Genomic DNA, 24,753 nt, shown 5'->3' with positions numbered 1-24,753 from the left:
CAATAGATCTCCCCGCCTCGGCCTGAGCAAAGAGAGCAAGGACCTAGGGGATCCTCGCTTCAATTTTCCCCGCCTCGTTCCAGCAGGGATCGGGCTAGCGCCCGTCTTCCGCGGGGTTCGGACCGGGGACTCTGCCTGGAGCGCTTCTACCCGCGGACGCTCTGTCAGCCCCCGGGGCAAAGAAGGAAGGCGGGCCGAGGTGTCCGGGCCGCTGCCGGCTCCTCCTCCTCCTCCTCTCCATGTGACAGGCGCCGTCACCGCTGCATCCCCCAGCGCTGCAACCAGCGGCCTGCACGGCTCGTCAGAGAGGCAGGAAGACGAGCGGATCCGCCCCCTCTCCCCCTCCCCGCACCTTCTCCCCCGTCCCCCCTCCTCCCTCTGCACATCCCCAAAGCACCCACGCCGAGTGGCAAGGCGGTCCGGCGACGTCAAGGTCTTGCGGGGGGACACTCGCCGCCTCCCCACGAGAGAGAGAGAGAGAGAGAGAGAGAGAGACCGCCTCGCCAGCCCTGCCGACGGCGATCCATCCCAGCTGAGAGATGACTTGAGAGCGGTCGGGAACGTCAACTGGGACCAGCGGAGGTGGTGGGAAAGAGCAACAGGGCCAGCGGACGAACTGGGAAGAAAAGTGGGAAGTAAGGGACGAAGACGAGTGGCTCTCGCCTGGGAAACGGCAAGGCGGACTGGCAAGCCACCCACCCCCCCACCCCGGCGGCAGAGCTGGGGCCCCCTACCCAGCCCATGGAGCCGCCGGGATCTGGCTTGGGGGGCGCCGCCATGCTCACTGGTGAGTAGTAGACGATGGAGGGAGAAGGAGAGACCTCCGTTCATGCCTCCTCTCTTTAAGACCTTGGAGATCCAGAAGGTAACAATACAAGCCTTTCCTCCCCCCCACCAACCCCCCCCCAGAGGGCAGCTGGTTTGGGGTTAGGCAACCCGGGAATAGATGGGCACAGCATTTTGGGCAAGCGATACCACCTCCCACTCCCATGACTGGCAAGTGACAGAAAGAAGGCCCACCCCCTTACCTGTCCCTCTAGCAATCTGAGTCTGAAGTCATGTTCAGATTATTGTGAATGCATCCTGGCTAAAATTTGGGAAGAGACAAGAGAGGCAGGATTGATGTAGGGTGGAACTGTATGTGTTTGTTTGTGGGTCCCTTTGCTGGGCATTTGCGATGGGGACTCCTAGCAGACAAAAAGAGGAGAGGATTCTGTCACGTAGGCTTCATTACCTTAAAATAATTTTGTTTTCCCTTGGAAAGGAGAGGTGGGATCGCTCTCCTGTTCGTGGGACTCTCATCCCATTGATTTCTTACGAAAACATCTTGAGTCTTCCCACTGGCTATTTTTATTAGGATTCTCCTGTTCAATTGCTACCTGTTATATGTTTGTTTCTGTGTGTGTATACACAAACATATGAATGTATGTATATATGTATGTTTGGACCAAGACATCAAACATAAAATACAATAAAATCCCATGAAGCATAGATTACAAAAATACTTTTACTATCAAACCCATGTCAGTTAGATATAAAAATATAATTCTGGGCTTTTCCCACCTCTCCTAAGTATTTACTTGTTCCTCCATCTCGTCTGATAAGGCCATGATCCCCCTCCAACCTTCACTACATTAATGCTGGATGACAGCATTTGATGAGGTTTTTTATGAAATCAAGCCCTCAAATCCAGATAGGCATTTACAAGTGGGGCAGAGGAAGCAGGAGGAGAGGAATGAGTGGGTGAAAAAGCCTTTGCACTGTGTGACTCTTCTTTCAGATCTGGTGTATATCTTTCCTCCAAAATCAGAAACAACAAACTGGGTATTTTGTGTGCTCCTTGGGAAAATGAAAGAGGTGAACGCAAGTTAATTTTTTTAAAAAAAAATATGGATGGCTAGAAGGAGGTCTCTCATTATTACGACAGTGCATAGAAATCACATGCATACATATGAGAGAGGAAATAGAATACAGTAGCTTAGAAAGGAATGGGGTTTATCTCAGTTGTGCTTCAGGATTTAGGTTTGGGAAGCACTCAGATAGATTCAGCCTCCTGATATCTCTTCATATGTAGTGTGCATTTTGTCCCCCCTGAATATCTCCAACTCTTTAATGCACATTTGGGCTGAAGAATGCCTTGTCAAACCAGAAGCTGCAGTTTTGACCTCTGTGATTCCATTGTAGAAATTAGTGATTGCTGCTTGAGGCATTAAGGTATGATAGCCTGCGGTGGTTTAAAATCTAGTTGATACATACAAATGCCATTCTGCAACACATTTCCCTTGATTATGTGTGAATGAGACACAGTCCTTCCAGTGTAAGACAGGAGCATTCAGATATACTGTAGGATCAACTCATCCTTCATTGTACCTGATGGCTGAAATGATAGTTATTAGAATGTATTTTTTAAATATCAAAATAAATAACTGATAGAATAAAAGTGATTACAGAACCAAAAACTACAGGATTTAGACATTTGCCCTTTCCTTGCTTATTTCCTTTATTCCTTCTAGACATCTATATGGAGTATCATCACTTCCTTCAAATTCCTTCTTGAAACTTACTCTTTCTGTGAAGTTTTGGCTTAACCCCTCATTGCATAACCTGACACTAACTCACTTAACTTGGTGTCCTTTAACTGCATGAATACCTAGTTCTTCTTCTCTAATTTTAAAAAAAGATCCTGTTGCATTATAAAACAAAAGTATATAACCAGCAGCCCATAGGTTGTTTAGGCTCTTAACAGTCTTTGATGTTCTTGGGTGTCCCAAGGATTTTCCAAAACTTGCTATTATTTTTTTTTATTATTTTAATTCCATTTATATCCCGCCCTTCTCCGAAGACTCAGGGCAGCTTACAAGCTTAGCAGTTAAAATAATTAACTGCTAAAATAATTAACTGCAGTTAAAATAATTAAATATTAAAATAATTAGAATAATTAATGTGAGAGAAAGGGGAAATTTCACTACAGAGAAGTCAATTTTCCTTATTTAAATGCATTTTAACTCAGTTTGCATTTATATAAAATGCAAATCAAATGTTGCTTTTGTCCTTGTTTACACAAACTTTCATCTGTTCTCATCTACTGTTTGGAGCGTGGCCCCTGACATGCCACTCAAAGGCTCGGTATGGGCTTTGCCGGTCCTGCACTGCAACAACCCCGCTGTAAAAGATGGTGGACCTTGCTGTCATATTCTTTTTCTCCTTGGATGTATGAGGCCTTGTTCAGGTGACAACATGATATTTTAAACCTTTCCTCTCCCCCACCCCCCCCACCCCAAAAAGGGAAAAATGCCAAATGCTCTTCAGGAATGACCTGGATCTAGAGTAAAGGATGACTGTGTGTGTACGTGGTGTTGACGAGGACTGCTGGCTTTCCATGAATTAATTGTGCTTCAGGGCATTTGGAACAATTCCCATGGCTAATTTTGGGAGGGAGCCTTGTTTGAGTATTACTCAGGTTCCAGACATTTTGTGAGGTGAAACTGTGCTTTTAGCCCAGTTGTGTGCATATGGCTAAGGGTAGTACTGCAACATAATTATAGTACCTCATCTGAGGGGTGGAATGGTGTCTCTTCTGTTGTTACTCATTGTTCTGTTGTAAAAGTTTTGTCCCAACACAAGTTGTAGCATTATTTTCAAAGATTGGGATAATCAAGGATTATCTTTGTAGTGTAGTAATAGGGCACTTCTAAACTGACAAAATGATATTGTATGCATAATTGATTATCGATAGAGATTTTTCCCCCTGATTTTATCTGGCAAAAAAAAATTATATCAAAGTCTTGCATGAGATGCTTGTATACTTTCCAGTGACAAAGAACGGTGTCACACAAATAATCATTTACATTTATATTTAAAGCCTGCAAGGAAGTGACTTCATAGCCAAAGCCAGTGCTCTTTGGTCTCACTTCTGGGTATTTGAGTACTGAGTGTACTATTATATTAATAATGTTCAATCAGTGCTCCCAGTGTTACACATTATCCCCAAAACTCATTCAAGAACTGCTGCTGAACTGTAGGCTTGAGGTGACATAAAAGGAAATTAATAAAAGCAGAGGGAGTAACTGGGTAAATTCCAGGCATTTAAAATTTTGTTATACGAAAAGATCTTTTTGGCTCTGGTTCCATGTCTTTAACGTGGGCCATACACACTATCTGGAGTACGTTTCTCACCCAGCACTCAAAAGACCAGTGCAGCCCAAAGGAAGAATCCAGTCTGTTGTTTGAAAACCGATGAAACACCCTCCAGGAAGGCTGACGACTGCAATTCTTTTAAGTCTGTGGATCCTGGACAAAAGATTACTGTTATCTTCAGAATTTCCCTACAAAATCAAATCTCTTTGAGGAAAGCCATGAAGCAACAGCTTGTTTAAACACTGCGTATCGGGACTCTCAAGCAGCCAAGAGAGTTAATGTTCGTGGTATTAGTGGAGTGTTTTTTCCATCCTAGGCTACTCTTCGCTTCCAAGCCCAATAGACTGGAGGCAACTTTACAAAACACATCTGGAAGTATTCACAAAACTGGTTTTAGCTAAATCAAGTGGTTACACTTTTTCTGAACTTTTATCTCTTCAGCATGTGTGTGTGAGTGATTGGGGAGGCTAGAATAACTGGATCCTTTGCATTGAACCCTGTCCTCACCCCCCCTCCTCCTTGCATGTAGAAAGGAACAGTGTCAGAATGATTTGACCCAATCTTTTCCTCGACACTATTTTTTTTTCTCTGTGAGCGAAGTTCTCCATCACCCACACTTTCTAGTCAACCTCAGTCATCACACTTACTATTTGATTCTTCTGATTTGCAAACATTCCTTGTTACCTACCTAGGATTGTGCCCTGCAATAATCAGTATCACTGAAACAGCTGTCTTTTTGCTCTTCCTTTTTTCCTTTAGTCATGGATCCTTCAGTCACTTTGTGGCAATTTCTTCTGCAATTGCTGGAACAGCAGAGCAATGGGCATCTGATCGCATGGACATCCAATGATGGGGAGTTCAAGTTGGTGGATGCAGAAGAGGTTGCCCGACTCTGGGGTCTGAGGAAGAACAAGACCAACATGAATTATGACAAGCTGAGCCGGGCCCTGCGTTACTACTACGACAAAGTGAGAGACGATTTTGAAAATTCAGGAGGAATCCCCCAATCCCTGCTTTGCTTTCTACTTCAGCCCAGCTTTAATTAAGGAGAGCGCAGTGAAAAGAATATTTGGGTGGGGGGTGGTGATGAATTTTTCTTATAGATCAATAGGGAATGAATAAATAAGGGAGCACAGGCTGTGTTTGACAATCTGTGCAAGAATTAAACGGTAAATGTCAATATTTGCTTTCTGGCACTCCCAAGTTTCTTCCCCCCCATTTTTTATTTTTATTTTTATGCCTGCAAAGATAAGCTTGAAATCATATGAAATCTCTGAAAATTGTTTGGTGGCTCTATAACAGAAGAGTAACTATTTGTAGGAAAACAAAGTATATTGAGAAACATCTAGCAACTGACACATACCTGTTTTGTTATATGAACCCCATTTTCCATGGCAGAGTGACCTGAATTTTTTTTTCTCCCTTGGAAGAAAGCCCATTGAGGTTTATATATATATAAGACCAAAGCCCTTTCTCGGTCATTCTGAATGCAGGAAATAAAATACAATAGAAGACCTATTTCAACTGAATATTAGGTAATGCTTCTGAATAGTAAGAGCAGCTTGACTATGGAACTATACTAACACAGAAGGATGGTGTGTTCTTGTATTTGTTCAAACAAATGCTAGGCTTTAGCCTGGTATGCTAAATTAGGATTCCTGCATCAAACAGGAGCAGATCCTGATGGCCTCAACAGCTCCTTCCAACTTTGTGGAATATATAACAGGATAAACGGAAGCACACAATATAAACATCTGGTGGCCCTCAGTTTTTGCTAATCTATCAGTAGCTCCAATTAATATTGCCAGTCATTGTCAAATGCTAGAAATTCAGCCACTGCTAATACGAGCTACAAGCTCCTTATCCCTTAACTACCTGATATCAACTTTTATAAAAAGAGAAATTGGTATCCCATGTATTTTCATTCTCTGCTTCTGTAAATCTATGCTTACATGGTTTAAGGTAAGACTCACTGAACAAGATAATCTGCTGGAATTGGGTATGTCTAGTTTAATGAAGAGAAGGACTAGGGGTGACATGATAGCAGTGTTCCAATATCTCAGGGGCTGTAACAAAGAAGAGGGAGGCAAGCTATTCTCCAAAGCGCCCGAAGGCAGGACAAGAAGCAACAGATGGAAACTAATCAAGGAGAGAAGCAACCTAGAACTAAGGAGAAACTTCCTGACAGTTAGAACAATTAACCAGTGGAACAACCTGCCTCCAGAAGCTGTGAATGCTCCAACACTGGAAGTTTTTAAGAAGAGACTGGGCAGCCATTTGTCCGAAATGGTATAGGGTTTCCTGCCTGAGCAGGGGGTTGGACTAGATGACCTCCAAGGTCCCTTCCAGCTTTACTATTATGATTATGAATCTCATTGTTACGACATAATAATCCATCTACACATTATTATTGTGTGAAGGTTTCAAAGCTACTCTCCTTTAACAGATATACACACACGTGCACCATGTCTGGAACTTTCCCCAAAGCTGAATAAAACTTTGCATAAAAGATATGGAAATAACTGTCAGAAAGTATTTATTTATTTATTTATTTATTAGTTGAATTTATATACCACCCTATTCCCGAAGGACTCAGGGCGGTTCACAGGGCAATTAAAACAGTACAAAAAAGAATAAAATGGAATTAAATTAGTACAGGCCCACAATTCCTAATAACAATAAAATTAAAATTTTAAAATTAATTTAATATAATTTAATTAAATACTTTAAAATTTTAAATCCCTCAGTCCAGGCCAGACAATTCGAACAACCAGGTTTTTAAGTCCCGGCGAAAAGAGCGAAGGTCGGGGGCAGTCCGAAGCTCCATCGGCAGTTCGTTCCAAAGGGTGGGCGCACTCACAGAGAACGCCCTCCCCCTGAAATGAGTCTAGCTCATTTCAGAATACATTGGATTTTTAAATTCAAATATATCTCCACCAAATGTTATCAATAGAGCCTTGTTGTCTCATGACAATTGTAGCTTGATTACTTTTTTTCTCTGCTGCTCTAATTCAACCATCCTTTCTGTGCATTCCAGAATATCATCCGTAAAGTCAGCGGTCAGAAATTTGTCTACAAGTTTGTCTCTTACCCGGAACTTTCGAGTATGGAAGGCATGAAGGATGAGGCAGGTACCAAAAAACCTGAGCAGGTCCCAGGTGAGGCCAAAGGGAGTGAAGGTGCCTTTGGCACCTCCAAAGCTGCACGAGGAGGTGGGGGTGCCCCACGTAGCAGTCGAAATGAATACATGCGTTCCGGACTGTACTCCACTTTCACCATTCAGTCACTACAGAACCCTTCACCTGTTGGACGGGCCTCACGCCAGGAGACAGAGGTCTTGCCTGTGTTGCCTCCCCTTGCTGCTGCTCCTGAGCCGATGGCCCCCTTTTCCATGGCCCCAGTGGAGGACCTGCCACAACTGCACATAAGCATTGAAGAAGCAGAGGAGTCCCAAGAGTCCCTGCAGGTGAGTCACGAAAAGAGCATCTAGCTTGCTGGAAGGGGAAGACTAGAGCTAGCTCCAGATTTTAAGGGGACTTTGAATAGGATCTCCTCAACAGATCACTCCCTGGATGGATTTCCTTCACCTTTTGCACTGTTGTTGCTATTTGTTTCTTGGCTCTTTCTACATTGGATTAAAACACCCAAGGAAATAGCAAAGCAAGTAGAGGCTTCTTCTTCTTTTTTTCTTCTATGAGCCATGATAGCACGGTGGTTAGAATGTAGTATTGCAGGCTAACTCTGCCCACTGCCAGGAGTTTGATCCTGCTCAAGGTTGACTCAGCCTTCCATCCTCCAAGGTCGCTAAAATGAGGACCCAGATTGTTGAGGGCAATATGCTGACCCTGTAAACCACTTAGAGAGGGCTGTAAAGCCCTGTGTAGCGGCATGTAAGTCTTCACCCTTGTTTTTTCTGATGCTTTAGGCAGGGCAGAAAAATGAACAGGGCTAGCAAAGAACGCCAGGAGAAGGAACCAGCTTTTGGAGATGGACATCTATCTCCTGCAGGAAAGAGGATTTTAGTCAGGCCAGCAATGGCGACTGAACTATATAATGCACATGTTTGGCAGTTATGGGAACCTTGTGCATAAGTTGTTGGGGCTGCCATTTTGTTTCTGGCATTATCTCTGTGCTTTTGATTATTATAAGTTTGTGACAGCAGGACTAAGCCTGCAAGATGAAAGGTTGGCAGTCTCAGCTCTTTTCCCCTTCTGGGTCTACACGCCTTAGCTCCACCTCCTGCTTTGATATGCAGTTTGGTAATTCTTGCAGGGAATGTCTTCCCTCGCATCTTCTCCACTAATTCTGGCATACAAGTAGGATACGCTTTTCACACCTTATGTCACTTTCTGATAATTTAAAATGAAGAAAACAGAGAGAGAAATAAATGAGATAAATTCTATAGCACCATCTTCTGGCCATGTAGTATTGTGGTTTGTGATAATGGAAAACAACCCATTCTTCCCTCTCTCCTTTTGGGGAGCTAGATTAACCTCACAAGAGGCAAACAAAATAAAACCTTGCTTAAAAACAAAAGGGAGAATGTGAAAATTCTATTTTGGCTTTAAATAGTCAGAAGCAAAATATTCAAAGGCAAAGCAAATTAAAAACAAAAAACAGTTGCTGAATCTCAGTTAGCCTTTTGAAAGGATCTCCCATAAGAAAATAGAACTAGTTTGGCTAAGTAGAGATAATGCTGGTCTGCTCCTATTTAGAACCAATTCTATTGTGAAGAAGTCCCAGTCTGTCAGAAGACAAAGACGCTGAGTTTGTATTAGGCAATACATATCAGAAGTAATAAATTACACTAAAAATGCACAAACTGAGATAATTGTAGGCAGTATTTCTAGCTCAACTTGCCTTTTGTTTCCTACAATAATCTAATGACAGAAGCCAGAGTCCCTTTCTCGCTTTGGGCCTTCTCCCAGCTTCTTGGTAGATTATAATCTTTTTTCAGATGTTCAGGAAGGCTCTGTGCTGAACTTCTTGTTTTTCACTTCCCTTGGAGAACTTTGTGTAGTTTTTAGAGGACTAAAAGTTGTTCCACCTGGAGAGGGAGTGGTTTCAGGGAATGGTTTCTTTTGTTACATGCTAAAACATCTCAGGAAAATCCTGCTCACAAGAGACATGGGTATTCCCTCTCCCAAGAAGCACTTTTTATTTTTGCAAATGCTGGATGATACACAGCGTTATATCAGATAGAAAGCGCAGCTCTTAGCTTCACTATAACTCCCTGTCAGGAAGAAAAAAAACCACAAACGGTACATATTTGATTCTCTGGCTGCTCTTTACAGAATAAACATTTAATCCCCTTTTTTTCAACTTTTTTCTACAAGTTTTACTTTTAAAAAATTCAAATGTTCCCAAATTCCATCCTTTAACCTCTTTGCTTCAGCTTGCATGGCAGTTACTCCCCTTTCCAAGAGAAGGCTGTCCTCCTTTTAGAAATCTGCTTTAATCCTGTCTTTTGAAATATTTTGACATGCTTAGCAGAGAATGACTCTTAAAACTCTGAAAGCTGCAGCTTCTACTTTTTGCATTTCGGCCCCTTGCTCTATTGACGACATTAAATATTTCCCATGCCAGTTCTTTGGGCTTTCATACTTCATCCAGGGACACTTCAGGCACTCCCTTATATTGAGCAAAATTGTCAAAATTTTCCAGAAAAAAAGCACCTTTTCTGGTATAAAATACCCCACAGTTTAAAGCAGTATAATACATTTTTTTTGGTATTTGACTTACAATTCTATTTTTAAAAAAGCACAAACCAATCCATGACTGTGGTGACAGCATTCGAATGAATAGGCCCTAAATTTTTATATGTCAGAAAGTCAATATTTAATCTACATAAGGCAGTGTTTTTCAAGCTTAACTAGTTTAAAATGCTGGCTGACGAATTCTGGGAGTTGAAGTCCACACAGCTTAAAGTTGCCAAGTTTGAAAAAACATCATTCTAAAGCTTTAACATTTCTACTTGATAGCTTAAATTGTAAAAAAAAAAATGCACAACTGAAAATTAACATTTTTGTTAGTCGGTGTCAGTGGCATAATTTTGAGGAGAGTTTGACTTCATGTAGTTTGTGGGTTTCTCGGGCTTAAAGCTTAAGGCTCTGTAATGCGAATCCTCCAATAAGAAAGATTAGAGTTTTGAGAATAGCAAAGAGAGCCTTCACAGTTGTAGCACTAAAATTATGGAAAATTCTCCAGGATAGGTTAAATTGCATTTATATTTGGATTAGGAATAAGTGAGGCAGGGAACGTTCTTTAGACTTTTTTTCAGTAGGGTCATTTAGTGGTAGTGACTGTTTTTATTTTTGTTTTATTGTATGTACAGATGTATAAATAAAGCGACTGAAGGAAGGTTAGTTCAATTTGGGAGGAAGAACAGAGAAAAGTTTTTCATTTAAATTTGAAAATAGACGCAATTTTCATATAGAGGGAAAATAGGGCGGGGGGAAGTAAAGAGGAAATATTGCATCTTGGTGCTGATCTGCCTGCCTCCTACATGGGCATGATGACCTGGATCTAGGAGGGATTGGAATCTTTCTTCAGGTGGGTACATTGGTGGTAGCTTTGAAGGAGGCTGTTGCGTGAACCCACTCCATAAGATGCCCTCCTTGTATCCTGCAGTGTTTGAGAATAATAATCTAGCCTTCTTACCTTCTTACAGAATATCACTGAATGCCTGGTGGAGATTCAACAGCACTTCAGAGGAAGTAAATTATCTGGAACCCTTTCAGGGAGAGTTCAAGCTTGGGCTTGGGGCATAGGCAGCGGTGTGCTGCTAAATATTTAAGGATTGGCTCTGCCAACTCCATTACTCCTGGTATGCTCTAGTCATGAAACAGCTGATTGGCATGCTAGGCTCACATCTACTGTCAGGTGGCTTACAAAATTCCAAAACAATTATTTATTTATTTATTTATTTATTTATTTATTTATTTATTTATTTATTTATTTATTTATTTATTTATTATTTTGATTTATATACCGCCCTATTCCCGTAGGACTCAGGGCGGTTTACAGGGCAGTTAAAATCATACCATACAAAAATTAGAAGATTTAAAACAGTTAATTAAAACAATTAATTGAATTTAGAGCCCGAAATTTAAAAAATTAAAACATTAAAACCCAATTAAAACCCCTCAGTCTAGGCCCGACAGCTCAAAGAGCCAAGTTTTCAGCGGAATGAGCGGAGGTTAGAGGCAGTCCTAAGTTCCATCGGAAGTTGGTTCCAGAGGGCAGGCGCGCCCACAGAGAAGGCCCTCTCTCTGGGAGTCACCCGCCGGCAATCCTTCACTGGCGGTACCCTAAGAAGGCCCTCCCTGTGGGAGCGCACAGGACGATGGGAAGTTGATGCCGGCAGCAGGTGTTCCCTCAGATAAACAGGGCGGCCGGGCGATAATTGATTCTCATGAGCCAGTGTGAGCTGACTCCAGCGCATCACTGGGCATATGATTGGTTTCTCCAGTGAATGAATTGATGGGGACATTTTTGGTCCTTTTATACCACTCTTCCTGGGCTGCCTATAGAGGTAGGGGACCAAGGATGTTGTTTTGCATTGGCTCTGTTCCTAGCTCAGTGGGCAGTTCCAGTTAGTGGTAGGGAAAGAGATATCTGCCTGGTAGTCACTTCCTTGTGGGATGCTGGAGGAGTCAAATCTTCTCTTCTTGTTGTTTGATATGTGTGTGAAACTGCTGGGAGAGGTCCTTGCATGATAGGCTGATGATTCTCAGGTTTATGGTATCTAGGCCTCATTGGAGATCCTGTATAAAATTCCTCCCACTGTTTCAAGGCTGTTGGGATCTTGATGGAATGAAACAGGTGGAAATTGTCAGGTTCAGTTATGCAGTAAGACAGGGGTGTCAAACTCAATTTCATTGAGGGCCGCATCAGCATTGCGGTTGCCCTCAGGGGGCCAGGTGGGTGTGGCCTGGGTGGGTGTGGCCTACTGGGTGGGCGTGGCCAAAGTCTGTATGGCCTACTGGGTGGGCGTGGCCAGCTCTACATCGTTCGCTTCAAGGGTGCCTATGGGGGCCCGGGCAGGAGTCGGACAGATTTGAGGGCCTCTGGCAGGAGGAGGGTCTCTGGGCCAGGGCCAAGGCAGTGGGGGCCGTTCCCTCACTGTTTCCAGGATGGCTTCACGGGCCGCGTGAAACCACTTCACGGGCCGGATCCGGCCCCCTGGCCTTGTGTTTGACATGTCTGCAGCAAGACATAGTTGTACATTGTTGTTCTCTGCCAGTCTCCAGAACTCACAACTACAACTGGATAGTTTGTTGGCTGTTGTGGCCAGGAGGGTGATTGGTGAGCCAATTGTGGCCCTTCTGAAGTGGAAAGACCCAGCACAGTGATTCATTCCTTTATCACCACAAGGTTATAAACTTCTGCAATGTGTTCTACATGCCGCTGCCTTTGAAAATCACTGAGAAAATACAGTTGGTTCACAGTGCAGTAGCCGTTTGCTGGCTGGCATACAGTAATTGCCATGATTACATCTAACAGGCATGTTGCGGGTTAGTTACTAGTAGATTTCTTGGTGCCATTCAAAGTTCTACTTTGACTTATAAAATACATCTCCAGGGCTACCTATTCCAAACCCCAATGTAGTGAAATGAGGGGAGTTGAAGCCAGAAAATGCTATTTCTCAATCATGGTATGAGTGGTTTAAAACTGCCCTCTTTCTCTAGAAACTAGGCTGGCCCCCATGGGGATAGTGCTTCGGAAGTAAGTGAAGATCAAATTTTTTCAAAGTGGCTTTGGGGAGTGATTGCTTGATATCTATAGCTGAAAGTTCTTTACACTACAATTGTTTTTATTTTCCTCTCATTATGATATTATTTGCAGTTATGGATTAATTTTCCTACTTTATTATGGACATTTATTGGGTTTTGGTGTCTTGCTATTAGCTGCATGAGTTTGGAAAGATTTGGCAGCATGCAATTATTAAATGTTATGTATGAGTAATCTGCAGTTAGATTCATAGTGTATGACTGGTAGAAACTTAATAATTCAAGTCCTAATCATGAACCTAAAAATTATTAAGATAACATCTAAGAATATAGACAGTTCCAGGGAAAGTGGTTCAGGTCTGATAAATTCAGTGTTTCCAAATATCAAGGAAGTCCTTTAGGCATCACTTCAAGGGCTCCAGTCATGATTGGTATAACAACAGATTTCTTTTTCCATAGATGTTCAACTTCAAATTGCAAATTGCAGTATTTCATAATTTTCCCCCAATTGTTATTCCTCAATCCTAGTATCATCCAGAATAGTGACATCAGTAAATCAGACTTTCATTTTTTCAATAATTGTTAAAATAAGCATGTTATAAACAAGATGACTGTTTGGATTTTAAAGTCCTGTAACATCTTAACAAGGGACGCGGTGGCTCAGTGGGTGGCTCAGCTGAGCTTGTCGATCAGAAGATTGGCAGTTTGGCGGGTCAAATCCTGAGTGCCGCCTAGCAGAGTGAGTGCCTGTTACTCGTCCCAGCTTCTGCCAACCTAGCAGTTCGAAAGCACGTAAAAATGCAAGTAGAAAAATAGGGACCACCATGGTGGGAAGGTAACAGCATTCTGTGCGCCTTTGGCGTCTAGTCATGCCAGCCACATGACCACGGAGACGTCCTCGGACAAGCGCTGGCTCTTTGGCTTTGAAACGGAGATGAGCACCGGCCCCTAGAGTCGGAAACGACTAGCACGCATGTGCGGGGGAACCTTTACCTTTAACATCTTAACCCTCTCATTTTCCAAAACCTTCTCAACTTTATGGCCTTTGTAGTTTTTACTCCATTTAAATTCAAACTTTTGGCACAGTTTCTAATCAATAATTCTGGCAACTTGGTCATGACTTACAGTGCTTGTAGTTAGTTTGTGAAATTTTCCTGCAGCCACTTATCAAATGGTCAATTGTTTCATCTTTTTTTATTGCAAAGGTGACATGTTGTTTGTTACATGTTGAATTTTTACCTTCATGCAGTTAGTGGTCAAAACTTGTTCTAGAGCCGCTAAAATAAAGCTTTCATATTCTTTCTTTAACACTCCTGATCCTATCCAACTTTATGTGGGTTTTTTATTAGCTTTTCCGTCCATATTCTTTAAACAGACCATGCATTGACTTGTTTTTCCAATTAATAAATTGTTCAATTCTACATACTTATTGTTTTCAAGAGTTTTCCTTGAATGACTGCCTTCAACTAGTTTCTTTGCTTTCCTTAATTGAATCATTCAGGCCATGCTTCCTCCATAGTTTGTTTCATCTATAGAAGTTCTCTACCCCTTTAGCTCTTTGAAAATATAGTCAATAAATATCACTTTTTGGGAGGAAAGTGTGGTGTCTTGTCATTAAATTTCTTGTCTTCCAATCCAAGTTATCAAGTTCCACCTGAGTCCAGTCAGCTACTATTTCTAGGTGGCAAACAACAGTTACTGCACAGGTTTTAATTGTTTTCATGATATTTCCACCATTTAGTTTTGATTTCAAAAGTTTTTGAACTGGTTTGATGTTAGAATGGATAACATCATCATGATCATTTCTCCGATTTGATTCTGTAACAAATTGGACACTTCCAAAATTCCCAAATATTTGTAGCCTTCTTCTTGTGTTACTGCCTTTATTAGATCTTCATTATTAAGCTGTATTCATCATGTTCAACAGTTTTTCCTACCTTTAAGGCTATGGTTGCATACTTGTGGATGTCAAATTGCATTCAGATATGTTTGCTGAAGTCTTTTGTGCTTTTTAATAAGGAATCGAGTTTGGCCTTTGTTTTTTCAAAATAATTTAAAACCATCTATACAGAATAAATAGATTTTTTTTACTTCTTTTTGGCCAATTCATTTCCACAGTCTGTCTTCATTTCCACAGTCTGTAAGTAGGACCATTGATAGTATAAAAAGCAAAGGTGATAATGAGTCATCTTGGAAAATTTCAAGTATGATCTTCTAATTCTTCCCTATCAGCCATCAGTTTCATTCAACTTCATTGATCTGTTTATAAATTGCTGAATGTTTCTGCTGATTGCAAAAATTTTGAGACATTAATCCAGCTAATGTGAAAGAGAATTGAATGCCTTTTGAAGTCTTATTTGATCTTTTTCAAATTCTTTAAAGACAATGTCAGTCAATAACTGGTCCTTTGTTCTGCTCAAATTTTTGAGCATCCTTTTTTTCTACAGGACGTAAATCTTGTTTTTTCCAAATTACGATAGATTTCATTTGCATTTATGCCCTTAAATAACTTGTATGTTGTTGGCAAACAGGTCATGGGTATATAGTTTCCATGCTTATTTCCCTTCTCCTTCTCACTCCGAAATAGGAATATCTTTCCAGTTGTTGGCCATTTTTTGTTTGTTTTCGGATGCTTCCCAAACCTTATTCATCTGGTCTCCCAACCTTAATGGCAGATTTGTCCGCGATTTTAGCCAGAATCTATGGTGCTCATCAGGAGTTTTTGATCTTCCCTGATGGCTTTTATACCATTTCTCAGTTATCGTAGTGGCTTCCATATAAGTACTTTCACAGTCAGCCATAAATTTAGACTGGATTTGGCATTTTTTTATCCACCAACCATTACTATTGTTCTTATTTGTTGAGATTTTTAGAGATGCTCTGGGGTCTTCCTCAAGGATTTTAAGAGCCTTAAGAGGCATTTAAACAGAGGGACTCTGAATGTGTTCTGCTGTTTTAAAGAGGCCGTTCATCATGCGTTAAAATGTTTTAAAATGCAGCTAGTTTCTCTATTTTAAAATATTTTTCCATCTTGGTTTTAATGTATTAGATGCATTATGTGATGTTCTTCTTCTGCTGCGTGTCCTTAAATTTTTGGCCATCCATTAGGTAAATATGGTATTTTCAGCTACCAGCAGTGGTCATGACCTTTTAATCTAGATGTTTTTAAAAGGGGAAATACCTTTTAAACAGAAAGCTCCAGAATCAGAAGTTGCATGTCCTAATTACCAGTTGACAGTGTTGTACATGTATTCCACTTGCGAACAATTTTACTATTTTTTTTTATTGAAAAGTTTTACAATACATTTTTTAAAAGACAAAACCCCTCCCAACCCCCTCCCCTCTTCCCAAACCTCCCCAACTCTTCCCTCCCCTCCCCCCTCCCCGACTTCCCAGAGCTAATTACAGGGTATAAAAATACAGACAATCATAATCTACCATATGCAAACAACAATAAAATAATTTTACTATTTATTGTTGAGCACTCTACAGAATGCTGAATTAGATTAGGCTTTTTCTTAAGTTCACAAACAAACACCCCCTTATTATGGCAAAAGACCAGAGTAAAGCAGTACAGTATACAAAGGGTATACAAGTATAAAACTATAATATAAAAAGCAAAGGAAGGAGCCTTGGTGGAGCAGTGGGCTAATGCCTCCCTAAGTAACACCAGCTGCCTGCAATTAGTGCAGGTTCGAGTCCCACCAGGCTCAAGGTTGACTCAGCCTTCCATCCTTCCGAGGTAGGTAAAATGAGGACCCAGATTGTTGGGGGCAATTAAGCTGACTTTGTAATAATGCCGCTGGGGGGGGCGAAAGCCCTAATAAGCAGGCATATACATAGAATGAAGGCTACTGCTAAGCACATTGGTTTGTGATTAAATTGTAAGCCGCCCTGAGTCTTCGGAGAAGGGCGGGATATAAATGGGATTAAAATAAATAAATAAATAAATAAATAAGATACTGTGTAGGGAAAACAGGACCCATCATAGGAAATCCCAGCCTAAGAAAGAATACTATTAAAATACGGTTTTAATTTATATTTTTTACAAAAATTGTGTATGTGATACATAATTTAAACATAAAAGTTGTTTTATGTTTAAATTATGTATCACATACACAGAATGAACAATAACTCTCAAAACAACTTTATGAACAAGTAAGGGTCAGAAAGTGAGGCTCTTGTTCTATTTCTTTTGCTGTTTCTTTGCACCAGAAGGAACATGTTAACTAAAGTTATGAGAAAAGGGTTGGCCAACAAAGAAATGGCCGTAGCCTGGAATAATGGCTGGGATAATTCATAGCCAGAAAAAGCTATGAAGTCGATTTGGAATGGAGAACATGTTTAGTAGAAGCCTGAGAAGAGAGAGGAGCTAGACGATAAAAAATAACTTTTAGAATATAATCAATGTCTACGTTCTCATATTGTGCTAATGTCATGGTTCCGACAGATAAAACTTCAAAAGAACATCGAGGTATTCTTTACCTTAAAGCAGACATGTCAAACACAAGGCCCGGGGGCTGGATCCGGCCCGCGAAGTGCTTTCATGTGGCCCGCGAAGCCATCCTGGAAACAGTGAGGGAACGGCCCCCGCTGCCTTGGCCCTGGCCCAGAGACCCTCCTTCTGCCAGAGACCCTCAGATCTGTCCCACTCCTGCCCAGGCCCCCATAGGCACCCTTGATGCGAACGATGTAGAGCTGGCCATGCCCACCCAGTAGGCCATACGCACTCTAGCCACGCACACCCAGTAGGCCACGCCTACCCAGGCCACGCCCACCCGGCCCCCTGAGGGCAATTGCAATGCTGATGCGGCCCTCAATGAAATTGAGTTTGACACCTGTGCCTTAAAGGATCTTTATTTGAGTAGCAGAATATTGGCACTTACATAATCGAAGCCCAAAACTGAATTCCCCTCCCCTGGGCACACAGTTTCAAAGCAGAATTCCCTCCTCTAATTTACAGTCATGAATCCCATTCCCCAGTTAGCTTGAAGCCCAGGCTTCCTCTCCAGCTCTCCAGCCCGCCAATTCTTTTATCAGCTCTGATTTCAACAACCTTGATTCTCACGCTAAGTTTCAGCGTTATGTCTAGCTAGACTCTCATTCACATCCCCCCCTGCCAGCATCATCTAAATCTAAAAGCGAAAGGGAAAAAATGGCTGCATTTCCATCTGTTGTCAATGCAAAAACATCCGATGTTAGCAGCGTTGACAGCTAAAGTATGTGCTTAGAAATGGTTAGTTGACTAAGCACATTTCTGTGGCAGCATCATGGATTATGCTGTAATGTAAATCAGGATTTTAGAAATTGATTGGTTCATGTACTTAGGTAAAACTCACATTGTGTTTTAGGTTGATGTGGTAAGCTAGTTACTGTTAGACATAGCAAAAGAGCTTCTAAATAAAATTGTAACCAGCCTGCTAATAGTTTTTTGCTGGGATCCAGTTTTCTTTAACACAAGCTTTTTCTGAACCCGGTGCCCTCCAGATGTATTGAAACTGCAATTCTCAGAATCCCCAGCCTGTATAGACAGTGACTTTGCTGGCTTGGAATTTTAGGAATTTTATTTCTGGCACAGATGGAAGGACACCAGATTGGGGGAAATGGTTTTGTGGAGACAGTATGTTTCCGAATGCCTCAGGAGAGGATGGTCCTGAGTTTCATGACCATCTTGAAATAACCAGACAGCGTTTTGAAGGAAAGAGAAGGTATGACCAACCTGCAAGATACATTCGATGAAAGCTCAGTTTTAAGGAAAATGGGGCAAACAAATTAGTCCCAGATCAGTAGACCAAGAGTGAGTACTGATTCTTTTACAATAGGACTGGTTATTAGCAGAGGACTCTGGAAGAAGATAAATATTCTACGGTATCAAATGAATCATTTGAGCTAAGTTAGGCTCTGGAGTCTATTTTGGAACTTCCCCTGTAAACAGTAATTAACTTCAAAACCAAGTGAACTGGTTTTGCTTTGTTTAGGAGACTCTCTTTGATCTCTCAAATCTTCTCCTGGTAGCGTCACTTTCATCACCTGTTTTCTGTCCCCCATCCAGGTCATAGTGGAGCCCATTCCTTTGGAGACTCCTGCACTTGATGAGAAGGTGCTGGTGAAAGTGGAGGAGAACCTTGACCTCGATGAAGAAGCAGCTGCTCTGATGGTTTTAATGGATGGTGGAGTGAAGGAAGAGGCAGCTCCGTCTGAGAAGTCTTCTCTGGAGAAAGAATCTGTGGAGGCTGAGCTGCATCAAGATGGAGATAGGCTACTGAAGAAGGAAGCACAATCTCCCAGCCTGGTGTCTGTTTCTCTTGAGGGACAGCCCCAGAAAGGCAAGAAGCCTAAAGTCTTGGAGCTTCCTTCATTGCCAACTCAAGAGAAAGTGAATGCAGCTGTTAACAGCCTCTTGGCGCCGGGTGGGACAGGAAGCACCTTGACACCAACCACAGTTATTTCCTCACACGCACTGGTGAGAACATATTTTTCAGCAAGTCTTACTGGATTTTAATCTGTTCCCATGAGCTAGGGATACAACTGGGGATCCCTTTTCACAATTAAAGGGATCTGGGTTTTGTTGTTGTTGTTGTTGTTGTGGGTGCGACTAATTTGAAGGGGATGCTTACTGTTTCCTTGGAGTACTAGACAGAAAGACGGACAGACCTATCACAATGTTCCTTGGGGTTGGGAGGGGTTAGCAGTAGTATTTAAGGCACAGAAAATAAATATGAAGTAGTGAGTAAAAGGAATTAAAGGCAAGAGATAACAGAGAAAAGAAGATACCACTAATTCTAACTTACTACTCGCTTTTGGGGCAGGGGTGACTTTGAGTCATTGTTGACTCCTGGTGACTTCCTGGACAGGTCCTGCAGTTTTCTTGGCAAGATTTCGGAATTGGTTTGCCTTTCCTCCCTCCTAGAGTTGAGTGTGGCCCAAAGTCACCCCCAACTGGCTTTTTTTGTCTAAGGAAGTCTCTTCTTTTCTACCCCAATAACGACCGCACCAAACTGCTCCATCTATTCACTGTACCTCTTAGTACTGTTCTTTCCTTACAGTCTGTCTTTGCTTCCAACACATCCATGCCCTGATTCATACATTGCCTTTTGTTCTCATCTCTTTCTTTTGGAGAACATCATCGGTTCCGTCTCACCCTCAGATTTCCCTTTCCTCTTGATCCAGTCCCTCTCCTTGGACACGTCTCTCTTAATCCCACCTGCCTATCAAAATGTCCCCCCCCTCCTCTAGTGTAACTTTCTCTATGCAAGTCTACAGAATGCCATCTGGTGGCTCCCAGGGGGAGGGCGTTCTCTGTGGGTGTGCCTGACCTTTGGAACCGTTTACCGGTTGAGCTCCGGATGGCTCCCGACCTTCGCTCCTTCCGACGTGATCTAAAAACCTATTTGTTTGAACAAGCCGGCCTGGTCTGATGGGTTTGGGTTTTAATTATTGTTTTAATATAATTTATTTTTACATTTGGGCACTAAGGTTTAATTTGTTTTTAATTTTGTATTTTGGTTATTTTGGTATTTATGGCCCTGTTCACTGCCCTGAGTCCTTCGGGAGAAGGGCGGTATACAAATTAAATTAAATAAAAATTAAATAAATTTCCTCTCTCCCATCATTGCCACCATACATAGGACGGTCTGTCTACTACCCACTTCGTGGCTAGTGCTTGGCGTATAATGTGCGGTTTGGCTTAGTCGTTTAAATTACCTGACAGCTTAGAGAAGCATGCCAATCCGAGGAAGAGGTGTTTTTCTATTGAAATTGCAATGAGAATATCGGTCTCTTCTCAGAAGTTAAGAGAGCGATATTCCTATGGCAAAAACGTTTTTTAAAAACATCGCATGAATTCCATCCCCCCACTAAGAAGAGAATAAGCCCATTTCCCAGGTGATTCAGCTTGCCATGGTAAGCACTCAGTCAACATACAGAAATAATGCAAATAATAAAAATGAATGCCCTATCCTACCTTACCCTGCTACATGTTTAGAAAAGTGATTGATGGTTGGTTTTACCATTGATAGACTCCACTGGTGGGTGGAGAAGGATAGCAGGGAACCTACCAATCATTGCCCTAAAACAGCCTCACATTAATCTGTAGGTTGGCTTTGAAGGAATTGTATCAACATACTTCCAACTCAAGGATGGGAGGAAAGCACATTAACATTGCTATGAAAAAAAAGCTGATTTTTTTTCTCTCTGTGTGATCAAACCACCTCACTGTACTTCTTTAGCACAGGCACTTACTTTTGCATTCCTCATACACCATTTCATCACTCGTTCATTCCCAACCATGCCTCTTTTTGTATGCTTGCACACTTATTTTTTTTATTTTTTTAAATTCCATTTATATCCCGCCCTTCTCCGAAGACTCAGGGCGGCTTACAAGCTTAGCAGTAGCCTTCATTCTATGTATATGCCTGCTTATTAGGGCTTTCACACACCCCACAAGCGGCATTATTACAAAGTCTGCTTAATTGCCCCCAACAATCTGGGTCCTCATTTTACCTACCTCAGAAGGATGGAAGGCTGAGTCAACCTTGAGCCTGGTGGGATGCGAACCTGCACTAATTGCAGGCAGCTGGTGTTACTTAAGGAGGCATTAGCCCACTTCTTATGTATCTTATTTTCTCTGCATTCAAAATACTAATAATGTATTTCTTCTGACATTTCCAACAGTCCATAGGAGTGTGCAGGATCATGCTTTTGTACACAGCCATGTTCACTTCTTTTGATAAAGATTCGTCTCTTCCAGCTGACCATATATTTCCCATTACTTTTCCAACAGGATGGGCATATCTTAAAAAAATTCCCTCCATTTTCCCACAGTGATAAACATTCACTAAATGTATACATTGCTCTTTTTGCCCTTTATGTATTAATTGCATACGTTTGCTCCATTTTTCCTGCCAAACGCAATTATTTTGGGCTTTAGTATATTAGTTTTTTGATCCATTCTCCTCGTTACCTGATACAACATTCATGTATCTTGTGTGTGTGCGTGTGTGAACTGACATGCATATTCACTTCTCTGTTGTTGTTGTTAGTTACGAAGTCGTGTCCGACCCATCGCGACCCTATGGACAATGTTCCTCCAGGCCTTCCTGTCCTCTACCATCTTCTGGAGTCCATTTAAGCTCACGCCTACTGCTTCAGTGACTCCATCCAGCCACCTCATTCTCTGTCGTCCCCTTCTTCTCTTGCCCTCAATCTTTCCCAGCATTAGGCTCTTCTCCAGTGAGTCCTTCCTTCTCATTAGGTGGCCAAAGTATTTGAGTTTTAGCTTCAGGATCTGGCCTTCTAAAGAGCAGTCAGGGTTGATCTCCTCTAGGACTGACCGGTTTGATCGCCTTGCAGTCCAAGGGACTCGCAGGAGTCTTCTCCAGCACCAGAGTTCAAAGGCTTCAATTCTTTGGCGCTCAGCCTTTCTTATGGTCCAGCTTTCACTGCCATACATTGCAAGTGGGAAGACCATCGCCTTGACTATACGCACTTTTGTTGACCTTCTCTGACTAGCATATCTCTAATATCACCACAAACATATCTTATTTATTAACGTATTGCATTTCTGACCCACTTTCCCTCCTACCACCCCAGCATTGGCTCCAGGTACAACATCAGGTGTTCTCTTAACTCTGTTCTTGGTATTGAACCATTCAGGAAGCATTTAATATATTTTACATCACTCCTACTGTATTCAGCAACCTTCCTTCAATTCCACATTCATGGAAAACATCTTATACTTGGCACTTATTTACCTTCTCTTACACTGTCTCTCAATAAGTTTGGAATAGACTCTCATTTTCATAAATTTATCAGTGATCTGCCCAACAGTGAAAATCTGACTCATGTTTCAAGTGCATTCCTCCTAAATTAGCAAAGGGTATGTTGACAAAACTGCACTCTTGTGCCAGCGTGCTGTCAAAACTGAATTTGGTGCTAGCAAATGGTGCTGTCCTTCCAGTTTAATGTAGTTTAAAGGCATCAATTGATCCATTCTCTGGTTTTGTCTTTCCTTCGACCCAGCATTACATACCTGAAAGGAAAAAAAGCTACAGTCACATTCCTTAAGATGTGCATTGATTGGTAACTAGAGTTCCCCAAATGGTAACTCACCGTTGTAGCGTAGATAACCTGTGAAGCTAATTCTGAACACATTTCTAGTGGTCTTCTAGAACAGGGGTCCCCAACCCCCGGTCCGTGGAACAGTACTGGGCCACAGCATGCCAGCAAACGGTCCGCACAAACAAGGACAGCCCCATCTGCAGGATGCAGGCAGCACACAAAACCAACCCCCTCCGGTCCATGGAAAAACCTCTCTCCACTTAACCGGTCCCTGGTGCCCAAAAGGTTGGGGACCTCTGTTCTAGAATATCAGAACAACCACGCTCTCTACTCAAAAAAAGAAAAAAAATGCCAAGGCTGCAACAGGTTGCATATGAGAAGCAGCGCAGGCTGAAGTCTAGGCATGTTGGCACAGTTTTCTTTGGCTCCATCTTGTGCAGTCCCACCTCACGTGCAGCCTGTCAGTTGGACAGGTTTTTTTTTAAAAAAACAAGCTTTTAATTTATGCAATTATCTTTTACTCTCTCTGCATGTTATACTATATCTTTATCTCATCCCCACTTTTGTCACAATAATTCTCTGAGCAATTTCTCTTACCCAGCCTCTTTCAGTTCATAATTCCACCAAGCATTTTTTTTCATACTTTACCTTCTATACACTTTGTAATGCAGCTTTCCCCTCCCTCTTTCTTCCTAGCAGTTTTCATCACGTCCCCTTGTTCAGAGGGTAAGCTAATATTTTTCATACATTTTTTTCTCCATATCATTTACTTTTCCTACAGTTGTTCTTTGACTGGTTTTTTTTTCCTTCTGTGTACTTTTTCCCCAAGTTCTACTCTTGAAAATGGTCCCTATCTTAGTCTTTTTGACTAAGGCTTTTTGACTCATCCCTTTTCCATGATAGTTACAATACATACTTCTTGTTAAACAGATACTTATCAGTTATCTTTCTTACACATTCTTGGGTCTTCTAACAGCCCAATCCCATTTTTGTGCCCTCATTTTATTTCCATTTCTCCACCCATCCATGTCCCCCTCAGAATAATTTCCTCCCATCACATCTATTCAGAATGTTGCACAATTTCCCCAAAACTCATCCCTGATTCTTTTTTTTTTTGATTTCCAGATCAGCGGAGCATAAGATGTCTCTCTCATACTGTGAATTTGTGATTTCACAGATCTCCAAAATAGTCTAAAGGGCATCAGTTCGTTCTTCCAGACCTACACTTTAGCCATTTTGTTCGTAATTAAGCCTATAGTTTCATATACTTGCATGTATGCAGCAACTCCACTTCCCAAGATCAGATCGCCTTCATTCATATCTATTACATCCTTCCCATTTCTCTTGGTTTCATACATGAAGTGTGTCAGTTTTTCTTTCATTCATTTCATAACACTTTTTATCATTTACTTCTCTTACATTCCAGGTTGCATTCTTCTGTGTGCCATTGACCACGTATCGCAAGTAAACTCTATCAGGCCAGTCTGGGTGGACTGTTACACTACATTTAGAGGCTCAGAGGACTGGATTGGTCTAAAGAACTTATAAATTAGAAAATAAAATGAATACAAAAGTATTGACCTCTGCCACTAATCAAGGCATTCATACAATATTTTTAGTGAGATAATTACTGTATTTCACCCAGGCCACCGGTAGTATTGTCTGCTGACTGAAAGGAAAGTTTGGGAATAGTTTTGTTGTGATTCAGGGTCAGCCTGTGGGTTCGGCAGTTGGGTCGGACGATTCAGAGGAGGAGGAAGGGAGTGTTGGAGAGCTTGCTGAGGATAGCCTTGAGGCTCCGCAGAGCCCTCAGCCAGGCCCCTCC

General features: G+C 41.8%; 1 protein-coding gene across 3 annotated transcripts in view; it reads left to right on the top strand.

Annotated features, from left to right (window-relative positions):
• Positions 1-248: 248 nt before the first annotated feature.
• Positions 249-24,753, top strand: part of ELK1 (ETS transcription factor ELK1) — a 42,221-nt gene continuing 17,716 nt past the window's right edge. For 2 of the 3 annotated variants that reach the window (XM_081319453.1, XM_081319454.1), the window contains exons 1-4: positions 249-787; positions 4,897-5,105; positions 7,175-7,603; positions 18,922-19,332. In XM_081319453.1, the coding sequence (XP_081175579.1) occupies positions 742-787; positions 4,897-5,105; positions 7,175-7,603; positions 18,922-19,332 (1,095 nt within the window). In that variant the 5' untranslated portion in view covers positions 249-741. Of the gene's footprint in view, positions 788-3,071; positions 3,230-4,896; positions 5,106-7,174; positions 7,604-18,921; positions 19,333-24,753 lie in introns of those variants that run through there. The other variant, XM_081319452.1, reaches the window with a different exon arrangement.

Source organism: Vipera berus (assembly GCF_964194415.1).
Source record: "Vipera berus genome assembly, chromosome: 2".
In the NCBI taxonomy this organism is placed as follows: Eukaryota; Metazoa; Chordata; class Lepidosauria; order Squamata; family Viperidae; genus Vipera; species Vipera berus.
The sequence above is the reverse complement of the archived record's forward strand: the minus strand, read 5'-3'. Positions and strand labels throughout refer to the sequence as shown.